The 14,929-nt window shown below is 35.8% G+C and overlaps 1 protein-coding gene across 5 annotated transcripts in view; it reads right to left on the bottom strand.

The window, feature by feature from the left end:
• Window positions 1-14,929, bottom strand: part of EFR3A (EFR3 homolog A) — a 79,920-nt gene that overhangs the window by 29,177 nt on the left and 35,814 nt on the right. For all 5 annotated transcript variants that reach the window (XM_043483156.1, XM_043483159.1, XM_043483157.1 and 2 more), the window contains 7 exons: window positions 11,597-11,746; window positions 9,828-9,965; window positions 7,497-7,575; window positions 5,053-5,188; window positions 3,237-3,404; window positions 1,353-1,467; window positions 547-598 (listed from right to left, as the gene is read on the bottom strand). In XM_043483156.1, coding sequence (XP_043339091.1) covers window positions 547-598; window positions 1,353-1,467; window positions 3,237-3,404; window positions 5,053-5,188; window positions 7,497-7,575; window positions 9,828-9,965; window positions 11,597-11,746 — 838 coding nt within the window. The remainder of the gene's footprint in view (window positions 1-546; window positions 599-1,352; window positions 1,468-3,236; window positions 3,405-5,052; window positions 5,189-7,496; window positions 7,576-9,827; window positions 9,966-11,596; window positions 11,747-14,929) is intronic.

Raw genomic sequence — 14,929 nt, 5'->3', positions numbered from 1 at the left:
GATAAAGGTGATTTTATAAGTGAGTAGAAATTGGTGGGACAATTACTACTTACCTAAAAAAACTAAAAATTTATCTATATTTTATACCACATACAAAAATAGATAAAACTTCAGATCAAAGTTCTAGATGTGGAAAGCCAAACTATAAACCTTTTGGAAAAAGATATAAACAAATGTGTTTATATCATCAGAGTAGGCAAACAGCTCTTAAACAATATACAAATAAAAAAGCAAAAAACATATAGGAAAGAACTGAGAAATCTGGCGATAGCTGGACCCAGGCATCATCTTCTATAAAATGGTAATGCTTTCTGCCTTCTGTATCTTTCATCATTATGAAAACCAAATTAAGATGATGGGAAAGTGAGGCATAAACAGTAAAAGCAAAATTCCAGTACATTCAAGTATAGTATATAAACCACAGAAAGAAAACCTACCATAAATATTATCTTATAAGAAAAAGAAGCTGATAATGTGAAGCTATTCTTTTAACCTCTTTAATAATTTAAGGTTAAGGGTGTTCTTTATCTGTCTTAAATTCCTTACCATAAGCAAAGATCTCAACAACATTATTTGAATCCGCCTGGTTCCCAAATCCCTAAAATACACAAAATAGTGGCATTATCTCATTAAAAGTAATTAACCTTATTTAAATTATTATTTTTGATTTTAAAACTCTATTCATATTAGCCAAACAGATTTTGCTTTCATACTAGCTAAAGTCATGGCTCATTTTATACTTTAATTTTATAAAGTAAACTTCAAATGAATTACAGGGTTATATGCAAAAAAATCAAATTCAAACAAAAAAAAGTAAAAAGCTACTGATTCGCAAAGGAAACAGACCTATGCATGTAACAACATGAAAAGACAATTGTATGAAATCACAACAAAAGATCCAGAATAATTAAGAGATACTATAAACTTGAGAATATATCTAATGCAAATATAGTTGACAAACACAATATCTATGTAATATATATTAATAAGAAGGCAAGGCTGTGCCTAAATAATTCTTATATAAATAATTCTTTCAAAAAAGAATTAACAAATGAAAAAATGGTTACTAATGGTGAAACAAATAAATATCTTAAATAAGACTATCATTTCCTTATTAAATGACTTACAAACTAAAACATCAGCATGTTGTACAATCAAATTAGGGCTTCCCTGGAGGCGCAGCTGGTAAAGAATTTGCCTGCAATGTGGGAGACCTGGGTTTGATCCCTGGGTTGGGAAGATTCCCTGGAGAAGGGAACGGCTACCCACTCCGGTATTCTGGCCTGGAGTATTCAACTTTACAGTTTGACAAATTTTCAGTTTGAGAACACAAGACAACCACAAAAACATACCCTAATTGACTGATATCCAAAGTATGTGTAGATGTTCCAAAAACAGGTACTTTCCCCATAATGAACATCATGATTTCTGACCTCTGATAATCTGGTAGGTTACTTCCAAAAAATCCTATAAAAATATCAAGATAGGAAACCTTATTTTTCCATACAATAAAAAAATCGTAATATTAGGTTGGTCAACAGGTTCCTTTGGTTTTTTTCAATACGATGGCTCTAGTAGTGCTCAGTTGTCTTTAACGTCATTTGAAACAATTTTGTTAGACTGTATTGTGACAGCTGTCATATCAGCAGTGCATTAAGAAAAAACACTTACCAAAGTCGAATTTTTGTACAGCCATTTTAATACTGAAGATGGAAAAAAAAGCAACATTTACAGCATGTTATGTTTTATTATTTCAAGAAAGGTAAAAATGCAACTGAAATGCAAAAAACGATTTGTACAATGTATCGAGAAGGTGCTGTGACTGAATGAATGTATCAAAAGTGGTTTGTAAATTTTATGCTGCAGATTTCTCGCTGGATAATACTCCACAGTCAGACTGACCACTTGAAAGTTGACAGAGACCAAATCAAGACATTAATTGAGAACAATCAACATTACACCACGCTCTTTATCCTTGTACCCTTTGTGCACACGTGCATGTGTGTGTGTGGAGTGGAGTAGCAGGGAAGCATGTGATTTTAAACCCTAAGTATCTGTATCCAGATCCTGATCTCTAATGTCTTTTGAATGTTTGCTAGATGTAGGGAGAGCAGAGGATCTGCATGGTCTTAAAAGTATCTTCTCAGAGACTGCTTATTATTTACGAGGGGGAAAATGGAAACTGTGCAGCAGAGTAGAACAACACTTTGAGTGATCAAAACTAACATTACCAGCAAAAAGCGGATATACACTGTGTACCTGTGTTTGTGATAATCTGAGAAGAACATTATCACTTAAATAGTATTCAGCCAGAAATGCATAAGCTGAATCTAATCATGAGGAAACATCAGACAAACCCATGTAAGGATATTTTTTTTAAGTGAGGGGTAAGGGGGACCTATCCTGGACAGGGGAATGGCAGCCCACTCCAATATTCTTGCCTGGAGAATCCCATGGACAGAGGAGCCTGGCAGGCTACAGTCACAAAGAGTCAGACACGACTGAAGTGACTTGCCAGCAGCAGCAAGGGGGACCTATGCTCTTACAAAATGTCCGGGTCATAAAAGAAATGTTCCAAACTACAGGAACCAAAGAAACATCACAACTAAACACAATATACGATCCTAGACTGGATCCTGGACCTAATGGAAAACATGCTATAAAGGACATTATCAGGTCAAATGACAAAACTGAAACATGCAAGTTTGATTAAAGTACTATATCAAGTTAAATTTACTGATGTTGATAACTGTATTCTGGGTATGTAAGAAAATATCTTTATTCTTTGGAAAAAATACTCTGTAGTAAAGATCCATGATATATATGCACTTAATATGCAGTGGTTAGGAAAGAAAGGTAGATGGACACAAGCATGCATCTCTCTGTATGTATAGATTTATATATGCACATATATGTAGATATACAGATATATACACACATGCACACGCACCAGAGAAATGCAGAAAGGGAGGGAGAGAGGCAGACAGAGAGAAAGGAAATGATATAATAAACGCATAAGATATTAAGAGATGAATCTAGGTGAAAGGTACATACAGTATTCTTGATGGCAATTTGCTGTATTCTCATGTTTGCTTAGTTTTCAAACACAAAAATTTTTTTAAAAGTCTAACCTATCATTCACCTTTAACTAATGCAGCGTAACAGTCAAGTACCCTCCATGAGGGCTTTCTGAATCACTGTTCTCCACAACAATCTGAGAAGGGAAGTGTGCTCACCTATTGTTTGGATGATGGCGTTCTGCACAATCTTCTCATCGCTGTCTCTGGGACCTGTGTTTAAGCTGGCACTGCCTACAGAGCCTCCCTGTAAATCATCTGCTTCAAATTCAACACTGAGACGCAGATGCTTCAACAGGGTGTTGAAGACTTCCAGCACTGTGGGTCCTGCAAACGAGCCCCGGTGTGAGCGAGTGCATTCTTGTAGCATCACAGACTCAAAGCCAATACTCATGTTTCGCAACAGAGACTTCTAGATATTTGCTAAGTAGCTGGCAATACTTCATAATTTATGAACCAACCATTCATTGAAAAAGTAAATGAGAAATCCGTAAGTAAGAAAGTCTCCTGGTTATTCCAGTAAACATGTACTGGGCATCTTGGAACAACTCGCTGTTGGAATCTTTGGTACAAACACACAAAACATGCATATTCTTATAAAAGTTACCAAAAACTTCCCATCTGTTTAATCTTGTCTACTCAAAAGAAAGCATATTGTGGCAACCTGCTGGGTCAGAATCCACAGAATTATGATAATACAGTCCGCTGTGGCACAGGAAATTTATTTTGCATCTTTTAAGGCTGAAGAAGAAAGAATTTTGCCTCAATTATTAGAATGAAGCTAGCCAATTTCCCCAATTTGGATAAACTACATTTACTCTCTGCTTTTAATTCTGTGAACACTGTGTGTTTCTGTCAGTGCATTCATCACAGTACAGTCTAATCAGTGCTTTTTACTTCTGCCTTCTACTCTAGATTATAACCTTCTCCAGGACAGGCAGCCTTGTGTAAATCCTTTCTCTGAATGTACAGAACCTAACACACAGTTCCTCACACGTAAGAGACATCAGTAGTGAGATGACTCAATCAATGCATCATCTGTGATTCACTTCATATTAATACATCAAATGAAGTAACTCTCCAAAAAATAACCTGTTTCCATCTCTTTGAGGTAAATTATGAGTAATGATAAGTCCATATACAAAATGTCCACTCTCATTTGACACTGAGAGAGCATTACAATATTTCAGTAGGTAATACATAGTTCCACTTTGATTCTGAAGCAAAGAAAACAGAACTAGATTTTCCTAACTTCAGAAATTTTATGAGGGACCCTTTCATCCTTCTAATCACACGAGTGAAGAATCATGATGTCTGACCTGTCCCTTCTCTGTGTTACCCCCACAGTCAGTCAGTCAATCAAATCCTGCTGACTGCACATTCCCACTTTTACTGCTGCCATCAAGGTCAGCATCATATAACATTATCTCTGATGAAGATTATACTAAATCTTCAAAGCGTTGTCAGTCAACTGAAGAATTACACCCATGATCTGGCCACAACTTGAACCTGAAGCCACCTCCCTAGCTTCCTCCACACCACCACCACATGTCCCAGTCAAATGGGCTACATAATACTCTGCTCCTACTAATCCATTTTCCCCCTTCTCTGGACCTTGCTTTCTTATGATACTTGATCAAACTCTGCCTTATGTTATGGCATCAGGGAGAGTTGTCTAACTCAGTACACTGTAAGTTTCTTGTTTATCTGTAGCCCTCCCAAATGTTCAGCATATAACTGGCCTCAAAAATCTTTACTGGAAAAGAGGAAGGGAAGGAGGGGCTGATTTGGAGAAAACGTCTGACTGTACATTAAAGGGGCCTGACAACAGTCATGCAATCCAAAATTCCAAGAGAAATTATAGCACATTCAGAAATGTCAGAAATATTTTCAAAGTGTCCCACACAGTGCGATACCTGCTGGAAAAAACACTCTGTAACAGATTAATGGTTTGTTTTTTTTGGCTGGCACTTACCTATGGAACCTTTAGCAGCAATGGCAACAGCCTCTAATAGAACCTGAATAATACCTGCTCGAACTCGTGGCGAATCTTTTTTACAAGCATCAAGGTGTCCGAGAATCTCCTGGATTACATGGTGAGAATACTGAGCCTAAGAGAAACAGAGTGGTGTAAAAATATATGAACAATTATATACATCCTGGAATTCATAAGAATGATAAATCACATGACTTTAAAACATCCAATTATAGGAGACTGGTACTTAAGTCATGGAACAATATATAGCCATTAAAAACCATTCTTTTTAAGAATAACAAGGATAATGGGAAATACTCATGATATACTGAGTGAAAAAAAGCAAGTTGTAAAATGTGTGCTGTGCTAACCTGCTCAGTCCTGTCCAACTCTTTGCAATCCCATGGACTGTCTGTGGGGATTCTCCAGGCAGGAATACCGCAGTGGGTTGCCATGCCCTACTCCAGGGGATCTTCCCAACCCAGAGATCAAACCCAGGTCTCCCGCACTGGAGGCGGATTCTTTACCATCTGAGCCACCAGGGAAGCCCAGTTGTAAAATACTATGTTAAATAAAATTTAATCTGTTTTTTTAAAAAAGCATATAAAACTAGAATTAGGTATGTCTAAATATTAACACTGGCCATCTCTGAGAAGGAGATTTATTAGAAAATTTTATTCTCATAATAAACATTATCCTGATTGTATTAGCACAGCCTTATTAAATAGAAATTCCCATCCTGATGGGTACTAACATACAATTTTTAATGAATGGACTTCATAAAACTTATAGTGCACTTAAAGCTTCTTCTAAAGCAATGCTGTGGACCAGAATAACTTCTTAAACATTTAATCAACAAATATTTATTGATTCCTTCAGTTTATTCAACTTTAGCACTTACTTCTTGCAAAAAATAATTTCATCTAGTAACTGAATCTGAATGAGGAGGGCAAACAAAGAAATACAAGTCTATGAAGAGTAGGGGAAGAGCCTTAATTATGTCTACAGATTGCCAGATCAACTTCTCACCTACTAAACTAACATTAAAAGATCTTAAAAAGTTCTCATCAGAAGAAAAAAAATGTGTAGCTATGTGAAGTGATGGATCTTGAGAAAACTTACTATCAGAATCATTTTGCAACACATACATGTACCAATCACATTGTACACCTTAAACTTATATAACATTATATGTCAATTATATTTCAATAAACTGGGAAAACTAAAAAAAAAATTATCCTTCCACATATAAACCAGCTTTATACTAGCTACCAAGTATTGAAAACCTACATTATGCTAATCTATAATTAGTATTTTATTTAGACAAAAAGTTTTAGAATAGGATGAACAGAATTCAAATCCTGACTTTCTACCTGTGTGCCCCTGAGTGAGGTACCTGATCTCTCTAAAGGTCAGTTTTCTGATTTATAACAGGGGGATAACAACATCTACTTCATGGAAAAGGAAATGGCAACCCAATCCAGAATTCTTGCCTGCAAAATTCCATGTACAGAAGAGCCTGGCAGGATACAGTCCATGTGGTCGCAAAAAGTCGGACACAACTGAGCAACTAATACTTTCACACTTCACTTTCACTTCATAAAATAAGGAGGATCAAATGAAATAAAGCATGTAAGGTTATTAGCATAGTCAGAGGCATAGCCAGCACTTGATAAATGTCAGCTTCTATTTTAGTATAAAAATGAAGCATTCAGTGCATGCACTAAAATTTTCTTTTCAGAAATGAGGAAACTAAAGCTCAGAGAGGCTAAATAATTTGCCTAAGTTCTATGCAACTGGGAAACAGCCCATTGAGGTTGCAAATCCTGTTATGACCGGTACTAAAAGCTGTGTTGCTTCTTACAACCTTATCTCCTTTAAATTAATGATGACTTTTTAGGGTATTAAAAATGTAGACGATGCTTAAAAAAAGGCCTAAAATTCCAACTGAATTAAGAGCTAGCTGGGTCTACCCAAGATTTTAGAAAACCAAGGTTGTCTTCTGCAGTAAATGACAGTGCCTCATCAAGGTTCTATCAAGACCAGAGGAGTTAATACATTAATACATGCACTATCACATAGCAAATACAATATAAATGTATCAGTCACATGCTGCTATAATAATCAATTCTAATATAGTTTATCAGTTAAACACAAGTACACAATAACGTATTTAATAAATGCACAATAAAGGTTATCATCATAAAATCATTTAGTTCTTTTTATTAGGTATCTTCTCATCTTGGCAAATAAGAATATAAGTATAAATAAAAATAAATGAGCCAAAGAACTAAATTAAGAACATGTCTTATCTCCTATAGTGTCTTCTATCTCTGAGGACATCCTTACTGACAGAGAACCAAAATTACTTATATAATATATAATCCTTATATATATACTTACATAATCCTTATATATACTTATATAATATATCCAATCCTTACCTGAATGGAATACATTATAATTTTAAAGCAGTGAACTGCAAACTCATTGGGATCCCATAGCTTGTGATGATCCAAATGCCTGTAATTAACAGTAAGAAAATTAAGAGTTCCTTATTTTTATTATACTTTCTCCTCTAGAACTCTCAACAATATGCAAAGCTTAAACAATCAAAAGAATATTATCTAAAAGAGAAACAAGGTTTCCATTTCAAGAACTATGATATTTATTTCCCTTCATTGGCAGATCTTTTCATAAAACAACAATAAAAGATTTTTAATACCTACATGAGCTGGCACGAAAGAAAAGTCCCTCAGTCTAGACTCCATAAGAAGGTGGAATCTGAAGAAGTAAGTATACACTGAAGCCAGCAGCTAGCTATCTTAGGTATATCTTCAGATTTACAGTAGTTGACAGCTAGTGGTTTAATGGGATACACAGAAAACTGGAGACAAAGCTGAGGGTCCACCTGAGAAAGATGGCTATCAGATCAGAAATATATGCATCAATCAAAGACCATCAAATCAATCCAAGACACCTTCAGTGAATGTGTAGAAATGTTTCATGTAGAAGTTTGTCTGTGTTGGCCTTGACTCTGAGAGGAACCATAAAAAATCAAAGTCTCTCTGGAAAGTCCTTCCCAGCACCCAGAGAGTAGTTTGACAGAATTCATAAGTATCTGTGTGGTTGAAAAACACAGAACCTAAGGTTGTAGTTCAAAGTGGTTCCTGGATAACACTGCACCCATGTCTTCAGCAGAAGCAAAATAAAGCCTTTTATGGACTGCACATCATTAATCCAAGCCTCATATCCAAAGAAAATGACAATGAGTATGAGCTCAAAATTCAAAGTCACAGAACACACAAGGTAAAAAGCCACTATGAATGTCAATGATCTCTCAAGTTTTTAAGGGACTAGGACAAGTTTTTAAGGACTTTTATTCATGACTATATTCCCCCTAAATGCCTGGTATCTTATTTGCAGAGGGCATTTAACATTTAAATAACTAATTATCTAGCCAATATGTAATTAACAATTTAACATTTAATTAGATTAATTAACTAACACATGATCAGGATGTAAGTCCATTAAGTTATACATAGAGAAAAATAGAGCCCACTTTCAAGTTACTCAAGCAATCTCTTATAGTTAACATGGTAACTTCTTTCTTCTACACCAGCTCTCTAGATTTTTAAGGCGTTACAGACTACCTCTTAGTTAATAACAGCATTAAGATAAAAACTTGGAGAAGGGCATGGCAACCCACTCCAGTAGTCTTGCCTGGAGAATCCCCATGGACAGAGGAGCCTGGTGGGCTACAGTCCATGGGGTCGCAAAGAGTTGGACACAACTGAATGACCAAACACAAGCACAAGATAAAAACTAGAATTCTGATATTAAATCAGCAGGTCTAGACATTAAAAAATAAATCTGCCCTTAGTTATATCTGACATTATTTGATTAGCTTTTAGCAGCATCTTCATAAGCCCAGAAAATCTTTAAATAATAAACATCATTTTTTGGTGGTGGTAGCAATAAGGGGGAATGTCTCTGAAAATATAAAAACTCTCTGATTTTTAATTTGTGGTTTATAGATTCTTGTAACTAAAGATCAACTTTGCACCAAAATATTTTCCCTAAAAAAAAGACTTCTGGATATTACATTTAGGCTACTTTACACATGCTATAAAGATGGAATAAGGAAGGGGAAAGAATAAGGCAAATGATTAAAAAGAAAGACTAGCAAAAATATCCAGAAATTACACAGAATATTATATAGGTCTATATCTGACAACTGAGTTAGAGGTTTGACAAGAGCCTCCACGTCTATGTGGAGAAACTCAAAGCTTACAAATGTATTTTGCTTGGAGGGCAGCATATAAGTACCAACAAGATATTTAATATTCCTGCGATTAGTTACTCGGTATACAATAAAATTTACTCAGAAAAGAGAATGTAATCTAAGGCAGCCCAGTCACACAAAAAAGAAAGCAAAGAAAGAGAAGCCAAATATGAGGAACTGACCAGAAGTTAATAAAACAAGATACATCATACTTCGACACTCTGCTTTGATATTTTAACGGATATATGCATTCCAAGGTGTTAGCAGAAATTCTAGTGGAACAACGCACATGATACCAAGAACATGACTGCATTTCCTACTTAAAGGGGCAAAGCGGTGAGGTGGTTGAACCAGTGCTCAAAGGGACATTGTCTGACTCAATCCCGTACTCTTCCCACACCGGCTCCACTGGCTCCATGAATAACTCTCTCATACAGGTAAGAGGATTTCAAATAAACTCAAACAGAATGCATACAGCACACCGACTTACGCAAAAACTGGTCTCACAGCGTTATTCATATTCCCAAAGCTCGCCCGGCCCAGCAGTTCTCTGAAGCAGTTTTCAGCCAGCACAGCGGGATTCTCTTCTTTGTCTGCTGCTGAAGGAGAAGGAGGAGGGCCTATGCGACTGGAAAAGAAAGAGAAATGAAGACAACCAAACAAATGCAAGACTTCTGACACCAGTTCTAACAATTAAACAGAAGAGATTTGACTTCTCGGAATTTCTAGCATGACATTTTCTTTTTATCTCAAAGTAACTTTAGAGCTTAATTTTACTTCATGAATTCAACACCCTGAAGCTGATCATATAATCTCTCAAGACTGGAGAACTAAATTCAATTGTATTAGTTTGTTTCTAACAGAATATATTTTCCAAAGACAAAATACTCAACAGTTGCAATTTTGTAAAATTTCTACAACTTCTGTACATTTAGGGCACAGTCTCAGTAAGAAAAAAGTGCCCAAAGATCATCCAGATTAACTGTAAGAGAGCAAAAGTAAAATCAAGCAGAAAACTATGACCCAGTATAAATAAAAGCTAATTACAACACCTGTAAATCTCCTCAGTGGACACTACTTGTTCATATTTTAACACTTTATTTCATGTACAATAACAACCAAAAAAAGCGTATCTGTGGCACTGGGATAAAGCCATGAGAAAATACAACTTCTTAAAATCTGTCAACCAATTAAATTTAATCCTGTACCTCAAGAGCCACAATCATGGGGAATCAGTTCTCAACCAGCTAGGTACCTTCAGAAAAACTAACCTCAGCTACAATGCCAAGACTAGGAAAAATAAAGAAGGTGTTAAAATATATCACGTTTCACACTTTAGGTTTCTAAAGCTGCAGACAGTCACACCTAAGAAATCTAGTGTAAATACTTTCTGTAATTGCCATAAATTTCGATAAACATATTAAGTGCTTACAGAGTTACCAATTTCATCTTTTCACTTCTAGACCATGTTTATTTTGGCACTGCACACATAATCATCAAAACTACAAAATAAAGTTAAACTTCTAGAACTACAGAGTTAAACATCTTTTAAATTTGATTCAGACCTTCCCTCTTTAAACTACAAGAAAAGGGAGATCAGGAAATAAGCCGAACTGGAAAACACTGCTTCTAAAACTTGGTTGTATAGTACCTCTGTGTAAGGCAACAGAAATCTGCCAGGAAAGCATGCTCGTGGCATTTGAAAAAGGAGAATGAAGTACAGAATTCTAAGTTCAACAGGATATTGGTGTGCAGGGAGTGGAGGGGTCAGCATATGCCCCCAAACAATATTCCATGCCAAAATATCTTAGAAGAATAAACAAGAAATAAACAGTCTAGTATTTATGTTGAAAAAGCATATAGAGTGAATAGTAGCTGCTATTATTATTAGTAGCAGTAATTCCCTATGAAAAAGCACCTTGGATCTCTAAATAATAGAAGTTTGGTTTATAATTTCTATTTCTTACACTTGCAGTTTAAATAGGACTAATTCAAATAGCAATCTAGATTGTCTAATAATAAGCAGCAAGTAATAATTTATTCTAAAAGAAATAAAGCCTGAAGTTTGTAAGAATCTGTGGTCTACTCAGCCTACTGAAGATGATAATTTTTTCGGAAAGGACATATATTGAAACTCACTCAAGTTTAGGAGACTACTATATACACAATACTAAAGAGAAAACATTCTTATCCAACAAGCAAGCACACATACACCCATACAAAATAACACAGCCCCACCCTACCATCTTTATTCAATACCTGTCAACCTCTTCTATCTTTTGCATGTTGAACAGCAGGGATGGAACAATTTTATCCATATGCTGAGGCTCCCAAATGGTAGCCCGAAGTTCATCATTTACTGTTTTACGAACCACACCTTGAATACCTCTGATTCCAGCAATTCGGATTCTATAAAAAAAGAAAAAAAAAAAATTCAGTCATGAAAAAAGTTATTTAAATAAGTTTGCTAGCTTAGTTAAGGGAATGGATGTTAAAATAAATACTATTATCTCAAGTCAATAAAACAAAAATAATACACAATAAGTCTAAGAAATTAAAATCTCAAAAATCTAAGATGGACAGATATGGCAGTTCCAAAAGAAACTGACTTTTAATATCATCTTTTTGTAATCAGCATTTAAAGTTAAAAAGGGCTGTAAAATATAGGGTTAGTCTATGTGTCAGTTTTCGATAAAAATAACCTAATCAAAAGAAATAGATTCTCCTATATTCTCTCACATAAAGCGTACCAAAGTTTTCTCAGGTCTCCCAAGGCAAAAGAAATAAAAACAAAGATAAACAAATGGGAACTAATCAAACTTGTAAGCTTTTGCACAGCAAAGGAAACCATAAATAAAACAAAAAGACAACCTACAGACTGGGAGGAAATATTTGCAAATGATGTAACTGACAAGGGCTTAATTCCCAAAACATACTAACAGCTTATACAACTCAATAACGAAAAAACAAACAACTCAATCAAAAGATGAGCAGACCGAAATAGACTCTCCTTCAAAGAAGACATACAAATGGTCAACAGGCACATGACAAGATGCTCATCATCACTAATTATTAGAGAAATGCAAATCAAAACTGCAAGATACCACCTCACATCAGCCAGAATGGCCATCATTAAAAAGTACACAAATAACAAATGTTGGAGAGGGTGTGAAGGAAAGAGAAGCCTCCTAATGTTGTTGGTGGGAATGTGAATTGGTGTGGCAGCTATGGAAAACTCTATGGAGGCTCCTCAAAACACCAAAAACAGGGTTGCCACATGATCCAGCAACCCTACTTCTGAGCATATATCTAGAGAAAAATAGAATTTGAAAAGATACATGTACCCTGATGTTCACTGCAGCAGTATGTACAATAGCCAAGACATGGAAACAATCTAAATGCTGTTTAGGTGTTCACTGACAGATGAACAGATAAAAGATGTGAGATATATAGATATATATTACATACATATACACATATATAAAACACACACACACACACACACACACACCAACACTGGAATGTTACTCAGCCATAAAGAAGAATGAAATAACAGTATTTGCAGCAACATGGCTAGACCTAGAGATTATCATACTAAGTAAGTCAGAAAGAGAAAGACAAATACCATATATCACTCACAAGAGGAATCTAAAATATGACATAAATGAACTCATCTATGAAACAGAAACAAACTCATAGGTATAAAGAACAGAATTTGTGACTGCCAAGAGGGATGGGGGTAGAATGGATTGTGAGTCTGGGATTAGCAGATGCAAACCATTATACACAGAATGAATAAACAAGGTCCTTCTATATAGCACAGGGAACTATAGTCAATAACCTGTAATAAACCATCACAGAAAAGAATATGAAAAATTATATATGTGTAACTAAATCACTGTGATATATTGCAGAAATTAATACAACACTGTAAATCAACTATACTTCAATAAAGTTTAAAAGAGAATTAATTTTCTGAAAGGATGATAATAATTCAAACTAATGAGGATCAGATTCTCTCCCAGTTCTTGCCCAGAAGTCTCAGCAGCTGAGTGAGAACAGGATTTTACCGTCCTGAACACCCTTAATGTGTCCTCAGACGGTCCCTTCGTGGCTTCTCCCTAGAACCTCTCCCCTCCGAGTCCACCTAGATGGAACACTGCTGGTTCCTTTAGAGGAATGACAAATGTGAACTAACAAAATGGAGTGTGGATGATCCAAGCCATGTACACACTACATGTCTGTGTGTCCTGACACATACACATTACTGTATTTACACAGGTAACATTTTGAGAGAAAGCTGCCCTCTCATCCCTTCTCAATTCATAGGCCTCAAGTTCCTCCAGCTCTTTCCGCATTCTTCTTTAAAAATAAAATGTAAATGCAATCCCTATCAAGCTACCAACGGTATTTTTCACAGAACTAGACCAAAGAATTTCACAATTTGTATGGAAATACAAAAAACCTCGAATAGCCAAAGTAATCTTGAGAAAGAAGAATGAAACTGGAGGAATCAACCTGCCTGACTTCAGACTCTACTACAAAGCCACAGTCATCAAGACAGTATGGTACTGGCACAAAGACAGAAATATAGATCAATGGAACAGAATAGAAAGCCCAGAGATAAATCCACGAACCTATGGACACCTTATCTTTGACAAAGGAGGCAAGAATATACAATGGAAAAAAGACAACCTCTTTAACAAGTGGTGCTGGGAAAACTGGTCAACCACTTGTAAAAGAATGAAACTAGAACACTTTCTAACACCATACACAAAAATAAACTCAAAATGGATTAAAGATCTAAATGTAAGACCAGAAACTATAAAACTCCTAGAGGAGAACATAGGCAAAACACTCTCCGACATAAATCACAGCAAGATCTCTATGACCCACCTCCCAGAATATTGGAAATAAGAGCAAAACTAAACAAATGGGATCTAATGAAACTTAAAAGCTTTTGCACTACAAAGGAAACTATAAGTAAGGTGAAAAGACAGCCCTCAGATTGGGAGAAAATAATAGCAAATGAAGAAACAGACAAAGGATTAATCTCAAAAATATACAAGCAACTCCTGCAGCTCAATTCCAGAAAAATAAATGACCCAATCAAAAAATGGGCCAAAGAACTAAACAGACATTTCTCCAAAGAAGACATACAGATGGCTAACAAACACATGAAAAGATGCTCAACATCACTCATTATTAGAGAAATGCAAATCAAAACCACAATGAGGTACCATTACACGCCAGTCAGGATGGCTGCTATCCAAAAGTCTTACAAGCAATAAATGCTGGAGAGGGTGTGGAGAAAAGGGAACCCTCTTACACTGTTGGTGGGAATGCAAACTAGTACAGCCACTATGGAAAACAGTGTGGAGATTTCCTTAAAAAACTGGAAATAGAACTGCCATATGACCCAGCAATCCCACTTCTGGGCATACACACTGAGGAAACCAGATCTGAAAGAGACACGTGCACCCCAATGTTCATCGCAGCACTGTTTATAATAGCCAGGACATGGAAGCAACCTAGATGCCCATCAGCAGATGAATGGATAAGGAAGCTGTGGTACATATACACCATGGAATA

This window comes from Cervus canadensis, chromosome 12, assembly GCF_019320065.1.
Source record: "Cervus canadensis isolate Bull #8, Minnesota chromosome 12, ASM1932006v1, whole genome shotgun sequence".
Lineage (NCBI taxonomy): Eukaryota > Metazoa > Chordata > Mammalia > Artiodactyla > Cervidae > Cervus > Cervus canadensis.
Note: the sequence above shows the minus strand (reverse complement) of the source record. Positions and strands in the feature narration are given on the sequence as shown.